The following is a 23,774-nucleotide window of genomic DNA, read 5'->3' as shown; positions in this document are numbered from 1 at the left end:
CTGCGATCCGCTTACACAAAGTTTTGCTCGAACAAGCTGTCTTAATGGTTCCTGCGCGGCGGCGAGGAAACCTGATCGGCTGAACGCCAGCCGGGTGGCGGGGCAAGGAGGAGGAGGAGCAGGAACGGTGTGTGTATTGCACTGGGGAGGGGGGGGGAGAGAGGAAAGGGGGGGGGAACCCACAAACCCACACCACCCAACTCCAAAACAAGGGAGGGGGCGGTGGAAAATGTCCTCTGCCTCCCCCACCGCCCCGATCCCCGGCGTGGTGGCGGCGATCAAACAGGAAAACGTGCTGGCGGACATGCTCTCCGGCGGCGTCGGGGCGCAGGAGAAGGCAGCCCGGGAAGGCTGCGCGCCGCCTTTCGCCAGGAAGCAGGAGGAGGAGGACGACGACGGGGAGGACGAAGACGACGACGAGGACGAGGAGGCAGCGGCGGAGGCGGCCGACCAGGTCCTGCTCCACGCCGAGCTGCTGGTGCGCAACCAGCCCGTGCGCCACGCTGCCCTCTCCACGGCGCCCGCCTGCTCCTCGCCGTCTCCCGCCTCGCCTTGCTCGCCGCCGGCTCCGCTGGCTTTCTCCCCGGAGCACGTCGCGTGTGTGTGCGAGGCTCTCCAGCAAGGCGGCCACCTGGACCGGCTGGCGCGGTTCCTGTGGTCGCTGCCGCGGAGCGACCTGCTACGTGGCAACGAGAGCCTGCTGAAGGCGCGCGCGCTGGTGGCTTTCCACCAGGGTCTTTACGCGGAGCTGTACGGCATCCTGGAGAGCCACAGCTTCGACGCCGCCAACCACGCGCTGCTGCAGGAGCTGTGGTACAAGGCGCGCTACAGCGAGGCGGAGAGGGCCCGCGGGCGGCCCCTGGGCGCCGTCGACAAGTACCGCCTGCGCAGGAAGTTCCCCTTGCCGCGGACCATCTGGGACGGCGAGGAGACGGTGTACTGCTTCAAGGAGAGGTCGCGCAACGCGCTCAAGGAGCTCTACAAGCAGAACCGCTACCCGTCGCCCGCCGAGAAGCGCAACCTGGCCAAAGTCACCGGGCTCTCGCTCACGCAGGTCAGCAACTGGTTCAAGAACCGACGGCAGAGGGATCGCAACCCCTCCGAGCCGCAGTCCAAGAGGTGAGCGCGCCCGCGGGAAAGGGGAAAACTTTGGCAAACTTTTTGGAGAGAGAGAGAGAGAGGAGGACACAGGGAGTGGGGAATCGGCCGGGGACAAAGCAGCTCCGGAATCCGGGAGCTCCTTGAGGCGGGGAGAGAGGGAGAGGCTGGCGAGGGGGACGGAACTCTGCACATGGGCAGGGGGCGCAGGAGTGCGATCTGGCGTAGCAAGTCCCCCGGTTTAGACACGGCACAGCCTGAGGCTTTTGCTGGACGCGGGGGCTCCGCGCTCTGCTTGATTTCCACTCTGTTTAGACCTTGTTCCCTGCCCTTTATCGCCTGTTGTCTCCCCTTCCCCAAAAGTTCCTGCTGCTTTGCTTGGTTCCTCCCCCCCCCCCCCTTCTGCCCTCTGCCTTGTTAGATATGCTATTTTCCCTGCCCCACAAAAGACCTTTAGTGCCCCCACCCTACCCCAATGCCCCATCTTGCTTTCTGGTTTAGCATCCATAATTCGCCACTGTCTCATTCCCGGCTTATTTTCCCCTTTTGCCTCCCACCCCCAGCCTTCTTGCCTGACCCTCTCCTTCCACCTTGTCTTTCTTTGTTTCTCCAAAAACCACATGCCATCTCTTTTAACACCTTGCCTGCTCCTTTGCTTTTCCTGCCCTCCCCCCTTTCCCCTCCTGTCTGGCTTGCTCCCTCCCTTCCCCTGCCCTGTCTGTCCTAGCCTGGCTCTCATTCCTTGACAAACATGGCGTTTACCTTACAGCTTTCTTCTCTCTCTCTCTTTCCTCCCACCACTGCCCCAAATCTCTCACTTTGAAAAACACACACACACCCCCTCTTCTTCCTTGCAGAGTGTAGAGCACAATAAGTGTCTCTGGTAATCTCCTTGTCCCTTAAAAGTACTTTCTTCCCACTTCCTTCATCCTGCACTCAAGGCTACATAATTCCCCCACCCACCCACTAAAAAAGAAAGTGGTTATTTTGCTTCCAGATTCCCTGGGTGGAAAATCTCTCCTCCACCATGGCTTGCACTCCATAACCTTCAAGGTATCTCTGCCTGGGAGCACTTTTTGTAGCTTGATTCGTCCTGGGGTGGGGGTACCCCTTTATTCCTCTCCCAGTGCGAAAATATAAAAGTTCCTCTCCCCCCAATGCTCCCCACTTTATCCACCAGCAAAACAGCTCCGCCCCCAAAAGCAAAACTTCTGTGTGTTCTTTCCAATGCCATATCCTTTATTTCTGTTTTCTCCTTTCCTTGTGCACGATTCTTGAAATTATGTTCTGTATACATTGCCACAAACCGCCAACCTAACATTTAAAATCTGCTGTTGCCGCGGGCTCTGTGTGTGTGTGTGTGTGTGAAAAATGTTTCCAGATCTGCAAACTCCATACTACCATGGGAAGAAAAGTTTTCTTTCTCCATCTTAACCCTCTGCATAAATAGCACCAGCCTCCTTTACTAGGATCCCTCAACACATCCAACAAACACTCAATCGTCTCCCGATCACCTCCTCTTCTTGTTGTCCAAGGAAACTTTCTCTCCCCTCTCCCATTTTTATTTGACAGCGTTAATCATTTGCCCAGGTTTTATGTCACCAGGGGGTGGGAAACAGAGAGAGGGAAACTTGGCAGGAGGGTTGCTAGTCCCTCTCCCCACCCCCTCCTTGCACACTCACTCGGGTCTCTTGTTGTGAAACTTGATTCTGCCTTCGGTTCAGATCAGTTTTCCTTTCCCCCACAAGACAGGAATCGGGACTGCTCAGGTCTATAATCCCAAGCAGCCCCTTGCCCTCAAAGGCTCCTAGGACAGGTCACCACCTAGCCAATCTCCCTGTATTCCTTCCCTCATTCCCACTGAAAATATACTGGTGCGTGACTTATTCCTATAAAAAACCACAGGGGTTTAAATGTCTGAACCTGCAAAGCCTGCTCTTTCTTTTTCTTTCACTAGATCTGGGCTAATGGTTGGGTCAATTGGCCAGGGCTAGGAGACTTAAAATCGGGGCTGGGGGGGCGTTTTTGGCTAGTGAGAGGCCACCCCAGAGGTATTCTGCTGGGCCAGCCAGGTGAGCTGATCTGCTTGCCTGCCCAAGGCACATTCCTCTTCTCCTGTTCCTCCTCTCCTCTTTTTTTGCCCTTTTGCTTGCTTTTGAGAGGGGCTGGTTGACAGAAGGCAGGAAAAGTGGCTGGGTGGTTGTTTTTTTTTGTGAAAGGAAAAACACCACCCTCAACGGCCCATTTTCAAGCAAGGACACACAGGTTGTGCTGAGGCAGGTAGCTCCTTTCAGTCCTTGGAGGACATAACATCAAAGCTACAAATGGCAGGCGAGGAAGGAGGGTGTAAAACCGGGAGGACCAGCTGCAAAAGTCCGGCCTGCGGAAGTTTGACCAGGCTACAATTCTTGCAAGGCCGGTTGTTCATTTGTTTGTTTTTTTCTGATGGGTGTAAGGGGCAATTTGCTTCATTTTTTATTTTATTTTTTGCTGGTAGGTACTCTGAGCAAAGACCCTCTGGCAAGCTTTTCAGGCTGCAGTTGCCCTCTTCCTCTGGTGGTTTAAATCAGTTCTTAAAATCCTGGGTCTTTATATCCCTTCTTTTTTCTAAGCACCCGGAAGCAAACGTAACCCAGTAGGAGGTGTTTTATACCTCCATGGGCTATATCACATGTTTTTATGTGGCTTACACACAAAAAAAAACCTCCAGAAAATATTTGATGCATGTTGCTTGCAGACATGTGTTTGCTATCAGCAAGTGTTGTAGCAGGAACATGACTGGCTGTGACTTCCTGGAGCCTGTTATCAATGTATGCAGTTTAGGGGTGCGGGGGAGGAATCCTTCACTCCCCAATTTCTCCCAGCCCCTTCCTCCAATCAGATTCCTGTTCTTCAGAAACCTCCATATATCTCCAGTCAGCTCACTGGCTTAGCAGGGCTAACTTGTTATAACGCTGAACTGTTTGTGTTCCGTGTACAGTGGTGCCTCGCAAGACAAAATTAATTCGTTCCGCGAGTCTCTTCGTCTTGCGGTTTTTTCGTCTTGCGAAGCACGGCTATTAGCGGATTAGCACTATTAGCGGTTTAGCGTCTTAGCGGCTATTAGCGGCTTAGAAAAAGGTGGAAAAAAGCGGAAAAACTCGCAAGAACTCGCCTGACGTTTCGTCTTGCGAAGCAAGCCCATAGGGAAATTCATCTTGCGAAGCACCTCAAAAGACGGAAAACTCTTTCGTCTAGCGAGTTTTTCGTCTTGCGAGGCATTCGTCTTGCGGGGCACCACTGTATCCTGAAGGCAAACTGGATCCTAACCACTATCACCCCAGCTGCGCCACCCCCCCAGTCCTGCTCCCCCACCTCCTCTGCATGGATAAACTCCATCATCAAAATTAATTTTAATACTATTTTTAATAGAAAAGGGAGTGTAAAACTTAAAACTAATTTAATCCCTTCTGGATCAGTGAGATGCAGGAACGGATATTACGTGTGCACAAACCCACAGGACATGCTTCACCTCATAGAAATATTTATTCCTGCCCCTATAACTGCAACCCTATGGGGAGAGGAGGCAGGCAGCAGAGTGATAGAATCATAGAGTTGCAAGGGAGCATGTGTGAAATATTCTTGCTTTCTTTGCTGATCTAAAATAAAGTGTTCATTTGACTTCATGGGATGTGTTTAGGGGCATCTTATCTTCCTCAGAAAGCAGATGTGTCAAGTTAGGAGTTAGGTCAAAGGCAGAAGTTGTTGTTTTTTTTTTTGCTTTAAGGGCTATTTTTTAAACCTGTGTTAACACTTTTTAATAGTTGCAAGGTATAGAAAACCAGCTCCTGCAAATATTATTTAATCTTTCTGCTTTGTGCAGTTTAATCAGGAGCCCATCCCAGAGCAGACCCTTCACTCCTCTTCCATATCAACCCTCCCAAAATCTCTATACAGTGGTACCTTGGGTTAAGAACTTAATTCGTTCCGGAGGTCCGTTCTTAACCTGAAACTGTTCTTAACCTGAAGCACCACTTCAGCTAATGGGGCCTCCCGCTGCCGCTGCGCCTCCAGAGCCCGATTTCTGTTCTCATCCTGAAGCAAAGTTCTTAACCTGAGGTAATATTTCTGGGTTAGCGGAGTCTGTAACCTGAAGCGTCTGTAACCCGAGGTACCACTGTATCGGGGTTGGCAAGCTTTACCTTGCCTGGGCTAGTTTACTGCTGCAGAGCTCCCTCCATGGGCTGGATTGCGGGTGCTCATGAAGCGATTTCCATCGCTGCTTGGTGAGTCCCCATGCCATGCTATGTCGGTTTAGCTCAGCGCACGGGGACTCGCTGAGTGGGCAGCTCAGGGGCCGGTAAAATGACCCCTGTGGACTGCTTGTGGACCATGGGCCTTAGGTTGCCGACCCCTGCTCTATATCTTTCGGTTTTTCCCAAGGAGGCATACTTAATTTTGTCCTTCCCCCATTTTTTATCCTCACAACAACCTTTTGAGGTAGGTTAGGCTGAAAGAGAATGACTAGCCAAGATTTGCCCAGTGAGGGTCATGGCTGAGCAGGGATTTGAACCTTCACATTCCGGGTCAGACACTCTATAACTGCAACACTACACCTGCTTTCTTGCAGATATCTGATGTTGTGTCCCTTTGCCTGCGTTAAGACTTGACTGCTTTTCAGCTTTTAGCAATATTGGTTATTGCGATGAATCTGCTTGGAGAGCAATTGTCATCTCTTTCCCTGGTTATTTTCTATTTTGGCTGCAGAAAGGGGGCCACTAAACATTGCATACAAATTTATTCTCTTGTAGCTGCATTAATCAGTGCTTGCATTTAATTCTCTTTTTTTGCCATCCCTTGAATCCTTTCCAGTAATGGTTTGTTTTGCAGATGAGTAAGATACATGGGCTGTAACATCCTCTTAGTTTAGACCACAAGCATTGTAGAAATGAGAGCGTTTGAAAAATAAACAACTCGGCTCCTTTGCTTATTTGCAGGGATGTGTGATCATCCCACTTCCAAACCCCTCTGAAACTTCACAGCTGCAATAACCTTGGGGGGCTTACTGCTTTCATTTCCCCAGTGGGCTGTTCCTTTCCTCCCCTTGGGAAGTGCCAAGGAATTGAGGACATCTGACACATTTTGGCCAAGCTGTCACGGTGGTGATAAATCCATCAGTTCAAAGAGCTTTTGACAGGCTGTTGTGTCTGTGACATTTTGGAACAACTCTGACATTCTGGATATTGCCTGGTTGGCCATGTCTTGAAGTCCATCTTCCAGATGTCATATTAAAGACTTCTATACTTGTTGTTTTCCTTACATGGGGAAAATGGCATTGCTTGGTGGTAGAGCACCTGGTTTTCACGCTGAAAGTCCCATGTTCACTCCTCCCAGGTAAGGCTGGGAAGGACTCTTACCTGAAAGCCCTTCAGTGAGCAGGTAAAAAGGTAAAGGTACCCCTGCCCGTACGGGCCAGTCTGGGGTTGGTGCGCCCATCTCACTCAAGAGGCCGGGAGCCAGCGCTGTCCGCAGACACTTCCGGGTCACGTGGCCAGCGTGACAAAGCTGCATCTGGCGAGCCAGCGCAGCACACGGAAACGCCGTTTACCTTCCCGCCAGTAAGCGGTCCCTATTTATCTACTTGCACCCGGGGGTGCTTTCGAACTGCTAGGTTGGCAGGCGCTGGGACCGAGCAGCAGGAGCGCACCCCGCCGCGGGGATTCGAACCGCCGACCTTTCGATCGGCAAGCCCTAGGCGCTGAGGCTTTTACCCACAGCCCCACCCGTGTCCAGTGAGCAGGTACATCATCTTAAAACAAAGCCAAATATGCTTCTTGCTTCAGAATTCTTTTCTCCTGCATAATAGACAGATCAGCTCATATAAAGGATGATTTAGCTGAAATTCCACCATTTTAGGTTGGACCAGATGAAGCACTGTGCCCTTTCCAACTCCACAATTCTGTGATTCTATAACCCATTAAAACAGGCATGATAATTATTTAAGCGAAATATTGTTCTGTTTACAGTCATACCTCAGGTTACAGACACTTCTGCTTGCATGTTTTCGGGTTACGGACGCGCCGAAACTCGGAAGTACCAGAACGGGTTACTTCTGGGTTTCGGTGCTCGCACATGCGCAGAACCACCAAATTGCGACCTGCGTGTGCCCAGACACAGCACTGCAGGTTGTGAACGTGCCTCCCACACAGATCACGTTTGCAACCCGAGCGTCCACTGTATTTAATTTATTTCATTAACAAGTCTCTTCCTATGAAACCTCTCAAAGCAATTGGCTAGTTAGAAATACACACACACACAAGCTTCATTGTTTTATTGTCTTTAAAAAAAAAACTTGTGCTGGGATACTGTGAAGAGTGGGTTATAAAAGCAGCGTTCTAAATTCATTTTGCACCTGCCTATCGGCCATTAGTGAAGATGCCCGGGTGCCAAGATGACACCTGATGTCTCCACCACCTGGAGGTGCATGCCTAGGGATTCTGGGATCCTGACTGTTTGCACACACTAACAACGCATCCTGTAGAATTCTATCCATTATCTTTTATCTGCACAATCAGAATGAATTTCAGGAGCCAAAAAGTCGTATTGAAAAATACGACTTTTGAGTCGTCTGGCCCCAAAATGGCAGCTAGGCATTCCGTTTTGGCAACTGTAGCCCTGCTTTAAGGAGCCATTTGGCACCTAGCTTATATATCTGAGTTTCTAACACTGTCAATAAATAGTGTTTTAGGCCTCAGGCAGACGTGTAGAGAAAGAGAAGACAAATTAGCCACCTAATGTGTGATTCATGTAATGCATAATTAATTTATAAGATTTGCTGCCGTAAGAATTGAAGGCCACTGTCCTGCTTATTTGAAATATTGATAGGCTGCCTTTTGCATCCTGTCAAGGCAGGATCCAAATGTAATAAGCCATCATAAAACCTAATAAAATACCAGCGAACCAGCCCACTAAGCCCATCATCAGAACGCTAAAATCAAATGCTCATAGTTGAAACGGCACCAATTCAAACAGTTGCGCTGTAAAACCCATTATGCAAAAGCAATTTTAAACAGTTGGGTTGTTAAAGACCACGTGAAAGCCAGCAGTGATGGGACTTGGCAGGCATCACTTTGTAGCAGTTTCACAGGCATGGGGCCACAGCTGAGAAGGCCCTTTCCCCCTCTCTACCTCCCAGTCTAATTGACCTTGAAGGCAGGCACATTAGCCAGGCCTTCGAAGATGACTTCAAGGTGCAAGTAGGTCATCTTTGGAATGCTCTCCCCTGTGGAGTTGTGCCTGGGCCTCAAGAATCCCCCAGATAATTCCAGAATATTCTGAATGTCATGGCGTGCTGTTCGCGAGGCCATAGCATGTTACAAACCAAGTTATCCAATACTGGTTTCTGAGCGCTAAGTCTGAACTAGGGCTAGTGGAAGGTTATTAGCCTCTCGGCAGTGCTCTCCAAAGCAGGCTAAAGCTGCATTTATTTATTTTTTGCAAACGTGATGGGATATATTGCCAGTCAGGAGGCACCCACGTCTTCATTTTTAATGGAGTTGCAGGCTTATTCAAAAGTAAGGTGCTGGAAAGTATTCAAGTCTCTGTCTTTCCTTCCTCCATCCTAAGTAGAAAGAAAATGGCTAGTGTGTGCTTAAACCATTTTTTCTTTAAAGGCTTTAAAGCCCTATATGGCCTAGGACCCTCGTACCTACGGGACCGCCTCTCCTGGTATGCCTGGTATGCCCCTTACGGTCTGCAAATAATAACATCTTGGGCCTCAAGAGAGATTAGGCTGGCCTCGACCAGAGCCAGGGCCTTTTCGGCCTTGGCCCCAGCCTGGTGGAACGCTCTGCCACAAGAGATCAGAGCCCTTGGTCAGGGCTCAGCCTGACTCCCCTTCCCTTTTTGTATAAGAACTAGTATGAAAGAGGCCTCCCAGCATTCTCACAGGCCCATATAAGATCAGCGTACACAGTTGGGCCCGATGAGCATTTACTGTTCCCAATCCAAATCCTGCGGAAAGCCATCTAATTCAGATTTTAATTTCATCCCGACTTGTTTTTAAGAGGTGATTTAATTATTGTTTATTATTATTATTATTATTATTATTATTATTATTATTATTATTACGTACCTTTGGTCTCAACTCAGAGTAACCCTATAGAAATTAACGGACATGACTAAGTTATGGATATGCGGCTAGTGACCTCATTGTATTGTTCAAGTCATCCTCTGAAAGCTGCTTTATTTTGGCAACCTTACCTTACCCAGACATACAATCAGTTGTCTATCTTCATCGTTAAACTGGTTTTTATCTGTGTTTTAATGATAATTATTTTATGTACACTTGTTCTTACTGGTTTCCTGGATTTTACATGTGTTTCGTCTACAGTTTTTGTTATATGCAGCCACTTAGCTATCTGATTTCATAAATATTTTGACATTAATGCAAGTGCATTGATTTCAGTGGGTCTACCGTGAGTAGAGCAGAATTGGATGCAACCCATACTCAGACCCTCCAAGTGTCCCTATTTTTCAGGGACAGTCCCAGATTTACAGGTTTCTGATTTGATCCCAGAATGTCACACTTTTTCTTAGGACGTCCCTATTTTCATCGTAGAAATGTTGGAGGGTTTTAAGTTAAGTGACCCCTGAGCCAAGGAGATAAGTAACTATTCATCCTTTAGAAGACATCTGAAGGCAGCCTTGTTTAGGGATGTTTTTTTAAAAAAAATGTTTAATGTATTATTATGTTTTTATATATGCTGGTAGCCTCCCCACAGTGGCTGGGGCCACACAGTCAGATGGGCGGGGTATAAATAATAAAATTATTATTATTGTCATAGAATAGGATGTCCCTATTTCCATCAGAAAAATGTTGGAAGGTATGGAGTTTATGAATCCTGGAACAGCAGGACCTCTAACCTCAAATAAAATTACAAAATGTGTTTTTAATAAATCAACCCTTCGCCTTCCCAGGCTTCAGAAGTGACTTGTGTTGCAACATAGCAGGCAGAGAGGCCGGTTATTGTGAAAAACCTCAATACACATGCAGAGCTTTGGATCGTGACCAGTGGCATAGCTTGGGGGGTGCACCGGGCGCAACATCTGGGGGTTAGGGTTAGGGGGCGCAAATTACTTGCCTTGCCCCGGGTGCTGACAACCCACGCTACGCCACTGATCGTGACCAGCAGTTTTCGTAGGATGGTGCCTTAGCTTGGGAGCTACTTTCTGTAGGCTGGGGGGAGGGGGGGAATGTCCAAGGATTCCCAGATCTCAAAGTAACTTCAACTGGTGCAGAAATCAGCGGCCAGGTTGCTCACCGGAGCATATTACACCGATCCTGGTCCGACTGCACCGGCTACCATTTAGTTTCCTGGCCCAATTCCAAGTGCTGGTTTTTGACCTATAAAGCCTTAAACGGCTCAGGATGCAATTCCTCAAGGGCCACCTCTTTCCATATGAACCTACCCAGACCCTGAGATCGTCTTCTGAGGCCCTCCCTTGTGTGCTGCCTCCTTGAGAGGTCCAAAGGGTGGCAACATGAGAACAGGGCCTTCTCTGCAGTGGCTCCCCATCTGTGGAATGCTCTCCCCAGAGAAGTTCACCTGGTGCCTTCATTATACACCTTTAGGCACCAAGCAAAAACATTCCTTTTTCACCAGGCCTTTGGTTAATTTGATTGACATCCTATGGCCTTTTAAAATGTGGGGTTTGTGTGGAGGGGAGGTTATTGGGTTGTTGTTTTGATTTTGATTGTGCATTTTGTGGTTTTACATTTTGATTTTACTCTGTGAACCGCCCTGAGACCTCCAGGTATAGGGCAGTGTATAAATCCAATTAATAAAAATAAGAACAATAACGACAACAACTTCAGCACCCAAGGCAAAGCACAGGAAGCCGGAAGTACAAGTGTCTCATTCATTCTTATTTTCTTTTATTCCTCTAAATTTTCACAATGTCCAGAATAGATTTTTCACGTCTTACCCCAGTGGGTTGAGACAGGTCATGAGGCAGCCTTCATCAGCCTGGTGACCTCCAGCCAACTTGGACTACAACTCCCATCATTCCCAGTCAGCTCACTGATGGGAGTTGTAGTCCAAAAGAGCTGGGGGCTGATGGGAGTTGTAGTGGCAGCTGGAGATAACCTGGTTGGTGAAGACTACTTGTAAGTCAACTATGAAGGGGGATCAAAAACGACTATAAGTCAGTGCAGAAGCACACATGCATATGTGCCTGGATACAGAAAAGTCTGCTACATGGGCTGGCGTTCCCGATGCATTTCAATATTTATCAAGGGTAAAATGTTACGATCGAAACGTGTTTGGATTATCAATCTTTGCAGCTCTTTTCCTCCCTTCGTACAGACATGCAAGCTGTCCCTGCCTCAGCCTGATGGTTGAAGCTGATTGTAACTGGCTGAATTGTTTTCATAATGCACCTACTAGCCCAAATACTCTGGATGCAAGCCAACCGGGTTTAATCGTTTTCAAGGGCCCATTGATCCCAAAGGAAGAATTAGGCATTGGGCTCACATCTCACCCATTGAAATCAGTGGGGTTTGAAAAGTACTGAAATTGGGCTCGACTGTGCCTTAAATAATTAAAATGCGCACCATAAATAATGCAAGAATTTAAATAGTATAAATGGCATGGGGTTAAGTGAGAACCTTCTTGTGTATTTATATGCATGTAGTTGAAAATCAATAACAAATACGAATATAAATTATTATTTTTTAAAAAAAAAGAAAAGAAAGAAAGCAAGATCATGTGGGACCTGGAAATCATGTGGGACTAGATTGCCATAGCTTTAAAGACATTCTTTGTCCTTGAGAATAAATATTTATATAGCTTCCAATCTTTGCTCAGAAGTTGCGTGCATTTTTCTGCATGGTAGCAAGTTCAGATAGCAGAAAATATTCCATCATTTAAAAAAAAAAAATCAGCGGTGGGAAAAAAGAAGTTATATAGGTGAGAAGGAATGATAGCCAACTTTGAGAAAGAATTACAGGGGTGTATGTCGTCCGTAATTTTATCATTCCAATAGTTGATGACAAGGCACATCTTTCTATGAATTTATAATGTTGGTTCTTTGTTGCCCTTTTTTGGTAAGTTACCATAAAGTCATTTGTCTTTTCCAAATTAAACTTGGGGAAGGGCTTCAGCCAGGGTTAGAAATGGAGATATATCAGCTAGGTGCCAAATGGCTCTTTAAACCAAGGTTACAGTTGCCAAAGCATTGCGTCTAGTTGCCATTTTGGGTTGTTGTTGTTTAGTCGTGTCCGACTCTTCATGACCCCCTGAACCAGAGCACGCCAGGCACTCCTGTCTTCCACTGCCTCCCGCAGTTTGGTCAAACTCATGCTGGTAGCTTCGAGAACACTGTCCAACCATCTCGTCCTCTGTCATCCCCTTCTCCTTGTGCCCTCAATATTTCCCAACATCAGGGTCTTTTCCAGGGAGTCTTCTCTTCTCATGAGGTGGCCAAAGTATTGGAGCCTCAGCTTCAGGATCTGTCCTTCCAGTGAGCCCTCAGGGCTGATTTCTTTCAGAATGGATAGGTTGGGTCTTCTTGCAGTCTATGGGACTCTCAAGAGTCTCCTCCAGCACCATAATTCAAAAGCATCAGTTCTTCGGCGATCAGCCTTCTTTATGGTCCAATTTATGGCCATTTTGGGTTAAGACGGCTCTAAAGTCTTATTTTTCAAATGATGGACTGGCTGTGGTTGATTATCAGTTAAACACCTGGCTAGTTCAGATGACAACCTTAGCTAGATTAAGAGATTTGAGAACTTAAAGAAGAAAAGTCTCTTGATCCAGGGACAGTCCACATATATATTGGCCTGTTCCAACCTCTTTTTCTTAATGGGGAGTGCTCCTGTTCAGGCTGCACAGAAAAAGCATGTTGGTTCCTCAAATTCATTCTGATTGTGCAGATAAAATATGATGGATAGAATTCTACATGATGGGGTATTAGTGTGTGAAAACAGGCAAGATCCAAGGATCCCCAAATGTGCACCTCCAGATGATGGAGATGTCAGGCGTCTTCATCCTAGTATCTTCATTTTGTAGCCGGGTGCAAAATGCTGGCTGCAGCTTAGTAGCAGAGCCTCTGCATTGCATTCAAACGGTCCCAGGTTCGGGGATAGTGCACACCCCGGAAACGATCTCTTTCCGCTTCTGCCTTCTGGAAGAAGGTACAGGGTTATAAAGACTAGGACTAGCCGCCTGAGAAACAGTTTCTATCCAAATGCAATTTTGGTTTTAAACGCAGTGTAAGGTAGTCTCTGTGTGAGTATACTGCATTCAATTATGGGCTATCAGAGTTTTTAGGAGCTAAACAGGCTGGGATAGTTGGGATAGCAGGCTTGTGGGTTTTTGAATGTTTGGTGTAGATTTTTCAATTTCGTTGTTCTGTATGGGACAGTGACAATAAAGATTATCGTATCGTATATTAGCATATTCAGGTAGGGTTGGGAGAGAACCCTGTCCAGAATCCTGGAGAACTACTTTCAGTGGTGTCCAAACTTTTTTCAAAGGGTGGCAGATTTGATGAAGTGAAGGGCGGTGAGGGCCAACCAAAATTGTTGACCTTTTTTAAGGATTGACGTTGTTGAGCTTTTAAATAAACTGCCACAGGGAATCTGGCAGGCGGGATTCACTGGCGGAGGAAGAGGAGTGCAGGGGGGGATCCTGGTGGGGTACCATCGTGGCTGCCCGTGCAGGCGGTGCGCCATGCCTTGGCGGGTAGCACACCACACTCCCGGGATGCGCATCAGCCCCGCCCCTGCCTGCTCTCCACCCCACCCCCATGCCAGAGCATGAAGCTCCACCACTGGCCGGATTAGGTCCCCAAAACGGACTTTGGACATGCCTGGTAGATGGACCAGTGGTTTAAACTGTCTATATGAAGCAGTGAATCTAATGCGCACCTCCGTTTTCAGAACCTTGAAAGCCAAAAAGCATTTGCTGGGGAGTGTAAATGCACATCAAATCTAACATGCACCCTAATTTTCGTGATATCGCATTCGAGTAAATACGATTAAAGGTAAAGGGATCTCTGACTGTTAGGTCCAGTTGTGGCCGACTCTGGGGTTGCGGCGCTCATCTTGCTTTATTGGCCGAGGGAGTCGGATTACAGCTTCCGGGTCATGTGGCCAGCATGACTAAGCCACTTCTGGCAAACCAGAGCAGCGCACAGAAACACCGTTTACCTTCCCACCGGAGCAGTACCTATTTATCTACTTGCACTTTGACGTGCTTTCGAACTGCTAGGTGGGCAGGAGCAGGGACTGAGCAACGGGAGCTCACCCCGTTGCGGGGATTCGAACTGCCAACCTTCTGAGCGGCAGGTCTAGGCTCTGTGGTTTAACCCACAGCGCCACCCGCGTCCCCGTAAATACGGTAGTTTTGTATAAATTTTTGCAACTGGGGTTCTAAGGAAAGGTCGAAAAATTAATCCTGATAACATTTAGGCTGGATGTGTGTGTTCCTCTGTGTATGGGGTTGCCTAATGCCACACTCAATAGCAGACAAGATGCCAAGAACACATTGTTCCCCCTGGCATTTCTCCAAATGGCTGCAAATAGCTGGGCGTCCCCCACATTTGTGCCTCTCTTGAGGGCACTTTAGCAGGAGGCAGAGAGGCTGGCCTGAGGCTATATCTTTCCTTTTGATTCCTTTTGCAATAAACATGTTGGACTGCCCTGGAAATAGGAGCCGGAGAGGACATTTGCCTCTTCTCTGTGCTTGAGGAAATGGAAATACAGTGGTACCTCGGGTTAAGTACTTAATTCATTCCGGAGGTCTGTTCTTAACCTGAAACTGTTCTTAACCTGAACCACCACTTTAGCTAATGGGGCCTCCTGCTGCCGGTGTGCCGCCGGAGCACAATTTCTGTTCTCATCCTGAAGCAAAGTTCTTAACCCGAGGTACTATTTCTGGGTTAGGTCTGTAACCTGAAGCGTCTGTAACCTGAAGCGTATGTAACCTGAGGTACCACTGTATATAAAAACATTAAAAAATAGTCCAGTAGCACCTTAGAGAACAACTAAGTTTGTTCTTGGTATAAGCTTTCGTGTCCATGCACACTTCTTCAGATACACTGAAACAGCAGTCACCAGACCCTTCTATATAGTGAGAAGGTGGGGAGGGGTATTACTCAGAAGGGTGGTGGGATTGGGTGATTGGCAGATAGCTGTGATGAGCCTGTTGACGACTCTTAACGACTGCAATAGGTCTTACAGGAAAAAGCAAGGGGTGAGAAGTTGAAAAATGGCTTTGTCATCTATAATGAGATAAGAATCCAATGTCTTTGTTCAGACCAGGTCTCTCCATGGTTTTAAGTTTGGTAATAAGTTGCAATTCAGCAGCTTCTCTTTCCAGTCTATTTCTGAAATTCCTTTGTAATAGAACAGCTACTTTGAGATCTTGTATAGAATGTCCTGGGAGATTGAAGTGTTCTCCTACTGGTTTCTCTGTCTTGTTTTTTCCTGTAAGACCTATTGCAGTCGTTAAGAGTCGTCAACAGGCTCATCGCAGCTATCTGCCAATCACCCAATCCCACCACCCTTCTGAGTAATACCCCTCCCCACCTTCTCTCTATATAGAAGGGTCTGGTGACTTCTGTTTCAGTGTATCTGAAGAAGTGTGCATGCACACGAAAGCTCATACCAAGAACTAACTTAGTTGGTCTTTAAGGTGCTACTGGAAGGAATTTTTTTATTTTGTTTTGACTATGGCAGACCAACACGGCTACCTATCTGTAATATTTATTCAAATAGTCTTTAAATTTATTCCAATCTTCCTGGTGTTCCTCTTTCTGGTCGCAGATTCTCCCAGTGAGAATCACTGCTCTTTCTCTCTTGCATTGCAGTGAGTCAGATGGCAACCCCAGCACGGAAGATGAGTCCAGCAAGGGGCAAGAGGACTTGTCTCCCCACCCGCTTGCCAGCGCCTCTGACGGAAGTGCCACCTTGAGCCTTCCTGGCCACATGGAGCCCGTCTACATGCAGCAGCTTGGAAACTCCAAAATATCTCTCAGCTCCCCGGGGGTTTTGTTGAACGGGAACTTGGTGCCCGCCAACCCGTCCCCTGTCTTCCTTAACGGCACCTCTTTCATCCAGGGGCCCAATGGGGTCCTCCTCAACGGGCTCAACGTGGGCGCCGCCTCGCAAGCGGTGCCCTTGAATCCGCCCAAATCGTCTCCAAGCGCCTTGAGCAACGGCATGCCCTTGGCCGACATGCTGGCCTCTTCGTCGGAAGACGTGAAAGACTTCAAAATCCTCCAGACTTCCATGTCCAACTCGGCGGCGACGACGACAGCGTACAGCCCCAGTTCTGCCTCTTTCTCAGGTCTGATGCCAAGTCTTGAGGTGAAGAGGGAAGAAAGCGAAGAAGCCATCGCCTCGCAAGATGGCAGCTCCATTGTTACCTTCACAGGCCCTGTCCAAATAAACCAATATGGCGTCGTCCAGATTCCCAATTCGGCAACCAACGGAGGCCAGCTCCTCAACGGAGGCATCAGTTTTTCGCCGGTCCAGCTCCCTCCTGTATCAACAGCAACTTCCCAAGGTAGGTTTTTCTCTTTCTTCAATTTGCTTCAGGGTTCGGAAATCTGAGCCTCTTGCTTCGTGCTTCGTACGTCAAATTTCACCCACCTGCACCCCTCCAGGACCGCAACTCCCATCAGCCCCTGCCATCATGGCCGTGATGTCTATGGCTGTGACTGCTGAGGCTGATGGGAGTTGTAGGCCAAAACGTCAGGTGGGTGAAAGCTCCTGTATGGAATGCATAAGCGGGTCCCTTCTGTACACAGAAGGAATTTTTCTGCAAAGAGAAGGTCATTTGATCAGGTCATTTGAGCGTCTCCACCCCCATCGTTCTGCCCGGACACTGAGGTCCAGCACCGAGGGCCTTCTGGCGGTTCCCTTGCTGCGAGAAGCCAAGTTACAGGGAACCAGGGAGAGGGCCTTCTTGGTAGTGGCACCCGCCCTGTGGAACACCCTCCCACCAGATGTCAAAGAGAAAAATAACTACCAAACTTTTAGAAGACATCTGAAGGCAGCCCTGTTTAGGGAAGCTTTTATTGTTTGACGGACTATTGTATTTTAATATTTTGTTGGAAGCTGCCCAGAGTGGCGGGGCAAACCCAGCCAGATGGGCGGGGTATAAATAAATAAATAATAATAATAATAATAATAATTATTATTTATATAAATTGTGGCAGTTTTTGACAGTCCTCCCTGGGCCACCTCGCATGCTGTCCCTGAGGGGTGGTAGTGGTCTCTCTACAGCCTCCTCCCCAAAAAATGGCTCCTGGAGAATTGAAGAAACCCGCCCTCCTCATGTGTGGCTTATTCTCATTGATCTAAGCCTAGGATTCTGCTAGACATTGAGGATCCCTCCCCCCACTCAAGTGTCACATGCATCCAATAAATAAATGAGCTGCACACCATCTAAATCAGACCTGAAAAGTGATGTCTATAGGGTTCCTTTGGTTGAAATTTAAAGCACTTAAACAATGTTGAATCAGAGGGAAGCAAGCATTTTCTCCCACAGTTTTCTAAAATGCGCATCTCTTCAAATATGTCTCTTGAAATAGCGAAGCTAGCTTAGTTTTGTGTGAGTTTTTATTTTTATTTTTTTAAAGTTATCCTGCTCTGTAAAAGTGGCTAGCATACATGAAAAGGAGTGGAAAGGAAGTTTCTATGTTGGGGAGCCAACACTGAGAAGGCCCTCTCACAGATCCCTACCTGCATTGCATGTGAAAGGAGAGGGCATGGGTAGAAGGTTCTCTGGGGAATAATAATAATAATAATAATAATAATAATAATACAATGGTACCTCGGGTTAAGTACTTAATTCATTCGGGAGGTCCGTTCTTAACCTGAAACTGTTCTTAACCTGAGGTACCACTTTAGCTAATGGGGCCTCCCGCTGCTGCCGCGCGACCGCAGCACAATTTCTGTTCTCATCCTGAAGCAAAGTTCTTAACCCGAGGTACTGTTTCTGGGTTAGCGGAGTCTGTAACCTGAAGCGTATGTAACCTGAAGCGTATGTAACCCGAGGTACCACTGTAGTAGTAGTAGTAGTAATAATAATAATCATTTTATTATTTGCACCACACCCATCTGACTCGTGGCTCATGCAGGAGGAGATGGCCATTAAGATAGCCTGGTCCCAAACCATTTAGGGCAGAGGTGGCTAAGCTGTGACCATCCAGAAGCTGGACTACAACTCCCATCATCCCTGACCATTGGTCATGTGAACTGGACCTGGTGGAAGTTACAGATAGGTAGCCGTGTTGGTCTGCCATGGTCAAAACAAAATAAAAAAATTCCTTCCAGTAGCACCTTAAAGACCAACTGAGTTAGTTCTAGGTATGAGCTTTCGTGTGCATGCACACTTCTTCAGATACACTGAAACAGAAGTCACCGGACCTTTCTATATCAGTCTGTACCTGGTGGAAGTTGTAGTCCAAAGCACCTGGAGGGCCACAGGTTAGCAACCCTTAATACAGGGCTTTAGAAGTCAAAACCAGCATGTTGAATTTGGCTCAGAAATGGATTGGGAGCCAGCATAGCTGTTTTCAAACTAGTGAGATGTGTCCCTTATTCCCAGGCCCAGTTAGTAACCTAGCTTACCATAGTTGGTCATTTTTGCATTTATAAAAGGCAACCAAAGTAAGCAAACAGTAAGGTAACCTATCTTGGTCAAGTGAGAGCTCATTTTCTGAACTTGGTATATGATCTCCCTGGACTGAATTTTAATTGCATCAAACAACTTGCTGCAAGGAGCCAAGAGCTTCACGTCTCCAGTCTCCATTTTTCTTCTACCCTGGAGGAGATCCTTATAAATAGTTCTCCACTCCACCATCTGGGCTTCTCAAAATACCTCTTTGTTCTTTGCTGAGCTAGAATTTGCATTCCGGTGCCTTCTGCAAAAAGACTAATCTGACTGCGATTCACATTAAGTTGCTTTGCTTTGTTTTTCGGTACTGATTCTCTCTTTTCCCTCCAACATTTTTTTATTCATTTTATAACACAAATAAACAACACAAACAGAAAAACAAATAATACAAACAAATTCTTGTCTTATCCTTATTTTTTCTAAACATTGTTAGGTGAGCTTCCCCAAGTCCCCCCTATCTGATTTTCATTTTACCTCATCTTTAGCAGTTTACATATATCATAATTTTTAACCATTTTTTAATCACACTTTCTTTCACCGTAATAATCTTCACATTTTATCCCTTACAAGTAATACTATTTTAAAATACACTATCTTCTACTTCAGTGTTTCCCAACCTTGGGTCTCCAGCTGTTTGAGGACTACAATTCCCATTATTCCTGACCACTGGTGTTGCTAGCTAGGGATGATGGGAGTTGTAGTCCAAAAACAGCTGGCGACCCAAGGTTGGGAAACACTGTTCTACTTCTAACCCTTCAGCCTATATCCACTTCCAAAGCTGTTCTAAGATTTAAATATTAACATATTTTTTTCAAATATTCTTTAAACTTCTTCCAATCTTCCTCCACCATCGCTTCTCTCTGGTCTCGGAGTCTCCCATTCAGTTCGGCAAGTTCCATATAGTCCATCATTTTCTTCTGCCATTCTTTTTTCACTACTGGTTCTCTTCTATAACTTAAGAGGCGGATTAAAGGACCAGGGAACTGACTTCTTCAATTGTGTTAACGTGCGAGTCATTCGTAACTTTTGGGCAATGCCGCAATTGCTGGATAAAACTGCCTGAGAGCCATTGTGGGGTAGCGGTTAGAGGGTTGGACCAAGGACCCAGGAGATCAGGCCATAAAGCTCAGTGGATGACTTTGTGCCAGTCACAGTCTCTCAGCCTAACCTGCCTCACAGGCCAGACCTTACGCCAGGCCAGACCTTACGCCAAAGAATAAACGGACATAAATCGGACATCAGGAATCACAAGACAGAGAAACCAGTAGGAGAACACTTCAATCTCCCAGGACATTCTATACAAGATCTCAAAGTAGCTGTTTTACTACAAAGGAATTTCAGAAATAGACTGGAAAGAGAAGCTGCTGAATTACAACTTATCACCAAACTTAAAACCATGGAGAAACCTGGTCTGAACAAAGACCTTGGATTCTTATCTCATTATACATGACAAAGCCATTTTTCACCTTTTCACCCCTTGCTTTTTCCTGTAAGACCTATTGCAGTCGTTAAGAGTCGTCAACAGGCTCATCACAGCTATCTGCCAATCACCCATTCCCACCACCCTTCTGAGTAATACCCCTCCCCACCTTCTCACTATATAGAAGGGTCTGGAAACTTCTGTTTCAGTGTATCTGAAGAAGTGTGCATGCACACGAAAGCTCATACCAAGAACTGACTTAGTTGGTCTTTAAGGTGCTACTGGAAGGAATTTGTTTTGTTTTGACTATGGCAGACCAACACGGCTACCTATCTGTAACTGCCTCACAGGGTTGATGCATAGCTGTCAACTTACAGATTTGAAAATAAGGGACCAGCAACCTCGAAAATAAGGGATCAGCAGCCAAAATAAGGGATTTTCTGAGTGCAGGTATGTTCAGCTCCTGAGGCCCTCTGAGCCAAAGGCAGAAAGCCCAGCCAGCAGCCAAACGAAGCCTCAAGCAGTGGTTCCCACAGCACAGCAACCCGGCAAAGGGGATGCAGCAAGGAAAACCACCGTCACCTCTCCTCTGGGAAGCGCTGAGCAAAGGCGAGTCCCCAGGCAACGCGGCCGATTTGATCGGCACAAGGCATGCAAGCTCCACCCCCCAGTCGTTCTCAGACTGCTTAGTGGTGAGCAACGCAGCCAAGCAACACAGTTGGAGCCTCCCTCCTCCCTGGCCGGCAGGGAGGGAGGGAGGGAGGGAGGGAGAGGAGCTGCTTCCTTTGAAACCCGGGAAATTTAAGGGACATCATCAATAAGGGACAGCAGCGGGACATGGCACTGGGATAAGGGACTTTCCCACCAAATAAGGGACGGTTGACAGCTATGGGTTGATGTGAGGATAAAATTGGCGCAGGGAGGGGGGAGAATCATAGAATTGTAGAGTTGGAAGGTCCAACCCCCTGCAATGCAGGAAATTTTGCCCATCGTGATCCCACAGCCCTGAGATTAAGAGCCTGATGTTCTACTGACAGAAAAAAAATAATAGTGCCACAGAACCAGAAACTGATTATTCAGCCTGGCTGGGGCTGATCTGAGTTGCAGTCAAAAACATCTTCGATGGCACCAGGTTGAAGGCAGTGGCCAAGGAGTGATTAGCAGTGCATCATCATTCTGAAGCTCCTTTTCTCCTAATTCAGATCTTTATAGATCTAATCCAGGCGCCTGGAGCCAAGCGTTCGGATGTGTCATATCCTGGTCTTGGCAAGGCAGCAAGAATAGCACTCAGATGAGCAACTTGCTCTGACAGCGCCTGAGAATGAACAGAAGGCTTAAAGTCGGGGTGGCTAACCTGAGGCCCTGCAGATCTTTCTGGACCACAATTCCCACCACCTCTGGCCATTGGCCAGTGGCTGGAGGGAGCTGTACTGCAGCAGCATCTTTTTGGCCATGGATTAGAAGGTGCACAGAATCTTCTGCTTTCACCTACAACCTAATGCAGTTCCCCATGATGGCTGAACTCAAGAAACCATTGTTTACCACAACTATGGTTGGTGGGAACATGCTGGTATCAAACTGTAACTCCAGGCTACTTCTGGCTTGTTCTCAGGCTGGTGACAGTGGCAAAATCTGTTAAATCTGTTAGAGTATCATACAATATAGGTGTTTTGGAGGGGAAAGAGAGATATTTCCACACCCCACTTAGGATTTCATGGTGAAAAATCTTTCTGCTGCTGAAAAGCTAGACTTTTGTTAAAATGCATCTTTTGGGAAAGCCCAGGAGACACAGAAACACATTATTATTATTATTATTATTATTATTAACATTATTAACATTATTAACATTATTATTATTATTAACATTATTATTAACATTATTATTATTATTAACATTATTATTAACATTATTCAAATTTTGTATAACGCCCTTCATCTGTAAATCTCAGGGCAGTTCACAACATAAAATCACAATATAAAAAACACAAAATACATAATACAGCGGTACCTCGGGTTACATACGCTTCAGGTTACAGACTCTACTAACCCAGAAATAGTACCTCAGGTTAAGAACTTTACTTCAGGATGAGAACAGAAATTGTGTTCCAGCGGCGCGGCAGCAGCGGGAGGCCCCATTATCTAAAGTGGTGCTTCAGGTTAAGAACAGTTTCAGGTTAACAACGGACCTCCGGAACGAATTAAGTATGTAACCAGAGGTACCACTGTAAAAAGAACAAAAACAAACCAATAATCTCCTCCCACAACACATTTAAAGGGGCATTGGCAGTCAATCAGCCAAAGCCCTGGAAGAAGAGGAACTTTTTCGCTTGGTGCCTAAAGATATGTAAAGACATGGAACCCTGCAGAAAAGTCCCGTTTTTGTGTTGCCACCCTCTGGACCCCTCGCGGAGGAGGTACATGAAGGAGGGCCTCAAAGGATGATCTCAGGGTGCAGGTAGATTCGTATGGAGGGAGGCGGTCCTGAAAGATTTTGTTATGATGATTATTACTATTTAATTAGTGCATTTTTTAGGAAAGCCGCAGGAGACACAGAAGCACATGGGTTGTGGGACCTTGACTTTGCAATCTTTATTCTGCACTGATGCACAACTTTAAGACTTTGTTTGTTTTTTCCTTCCTCTCTCACCGCAGGCAATTTGCCGCTAAATCAAAGCACCCCGAGCAGCGGCACGTTTACAAGCGACTCCGCCGCGGCACAGCAAGGGAAAGTGTTTTTCAGCAACCTTCCTCCCAGCGCGGTGGTGTACACGCTCCCCAACTCCAGCCAGGCAATCGGGCCAGTCAAGCAGGAAGGCCTGGAGGCCAGCCTGGTATTTTCTCAAGTAATGTCCCTCGGCCAGAACCCGCAACTCCACGCAGCCCTGCCTACGGACAGCCTCTCCGGCGGGGGTCCTACCTCACTCGTCAACGTCACCCTGTCGCATAACTTTTCCCTGGGACCGCCCACTCTGATAAACTCCGAAGAACTCGGCTCGCCCGTGTCCGAGAGCCCGCCCCTGTCGGCCCCCGCCACAAGTGGGGCGACCGTGGTTTCCATCACCAACTCAAACTATGCAACGCTCCAGAACTGCTCCCTCCTCGCCGGCCACGACCTGATGTCCATTTCGGCAACGCAGCCGGCGCTGGGGGGGATCGGCCCGGCCATTGGCGGCCACGTCGGACCCAACCCGTCGGCGCAAGTGCACCCCCATTTCGCCCGGGAGCAGCGGTTGGTGTTGCAACCGGTCACCAGCCTAAAGGAAAACTTCTTGTCCGAGGCTGAGAGCAAATCCGCTAGTGGCTTGATGATGCTGGATTCGAAAACCAAATACGTAATGAGCAATATGGTCGACGCAATCTGCGAGGAGCTGGAGACAGACAAAAAGCAGCTGGCCAAGCTCCAGACAGTGCAAATGGATGAAGATATGCAAGACTTGTAAATTAAATAATAATAATAATAATAATTAATTTTTTTGGTTCACATTTCCATAGAGAAGTCTCTTCCTCACGAGGCCCTAGACGCACAGAGTGTTGTTGTTGTTGTTGTTTTTCTCACCTGGTCAAGATATGCATACAGAATAACCAAA

The 23,774-nt window shown here is 47.2% G+C and overlaps 2 protein-coding genes across 2 annotated transcripts in view; one reads left to right on the top strand and one right to left on the bottom strand.

Moving 5' to 3' along the window:
- SIX6 (SIX homeobox 6) overlaps positions 1–23,774 on the bottom strand; it is a 284,160-nt gene that overhangs the window by 128,765 nt on the left and 131,621 nt on the right. The gene's annotated exons all lie outside the window — the stretch shown is intronic.
- On the top strand, positions 150–23,668 carry LOC309340984 (homeobox protein SIX4-like). The gene is made up of 3 exons (XM_081860345.1): positions 150–1,119; positions 15,952–16,649; positions 22,840–23,668. Exons 1-3 carry the CDS (start codon positions 230–232, stop codon positions 23,625–23,627), a joined length of 2,376 nt encoding a protein of 791 aa, XP_081716471.1. The 5' UTR covers positions 150–229; the 3' UTR covers positions 23,628–23,668.

Source organism: Podarcis erhardii (genome assembly GCF_964252035.2).
Source record: "Podarcis erhardii genome assembly, chromosome: 1".
In the NCBI taxonomy this organism is placed as follows: Eukaryota; Metazoa; Chordata; class Lepidosauria; order Squamata; family Lacertidae; genus Podarcis; species Podarcis erhardii.
This window is presented reverse-complemented; position numbering and strand designations above follow the sequence as displayed.

Excerpts from the sequence above, each read along its gene's own strand:
- LOC309340984 (XM_081860345.1), top strand. The coding sequence starts at position 230 with ATGTCCTCTGCCTCCCCCACCGCCCCGATCCCCGGCGTGGTGGCGGCG. Across the intron at positions 1,120-15,951 it reads TCCGAGCCGCAGTCCAAGAG|TGAGTCAGATGGCAACCCCA; the intron begins GTGAGCGCGCCC and ends CTTGCATTGCAG. Across the intron at positions 16,650-22,839 it reads ATCAACAGCAACTTCCCAAG|GCAATTTGCCGCTAAATCAA; the intron begins GTAGGTTTTTCT and ends CTCTCACCGCAG.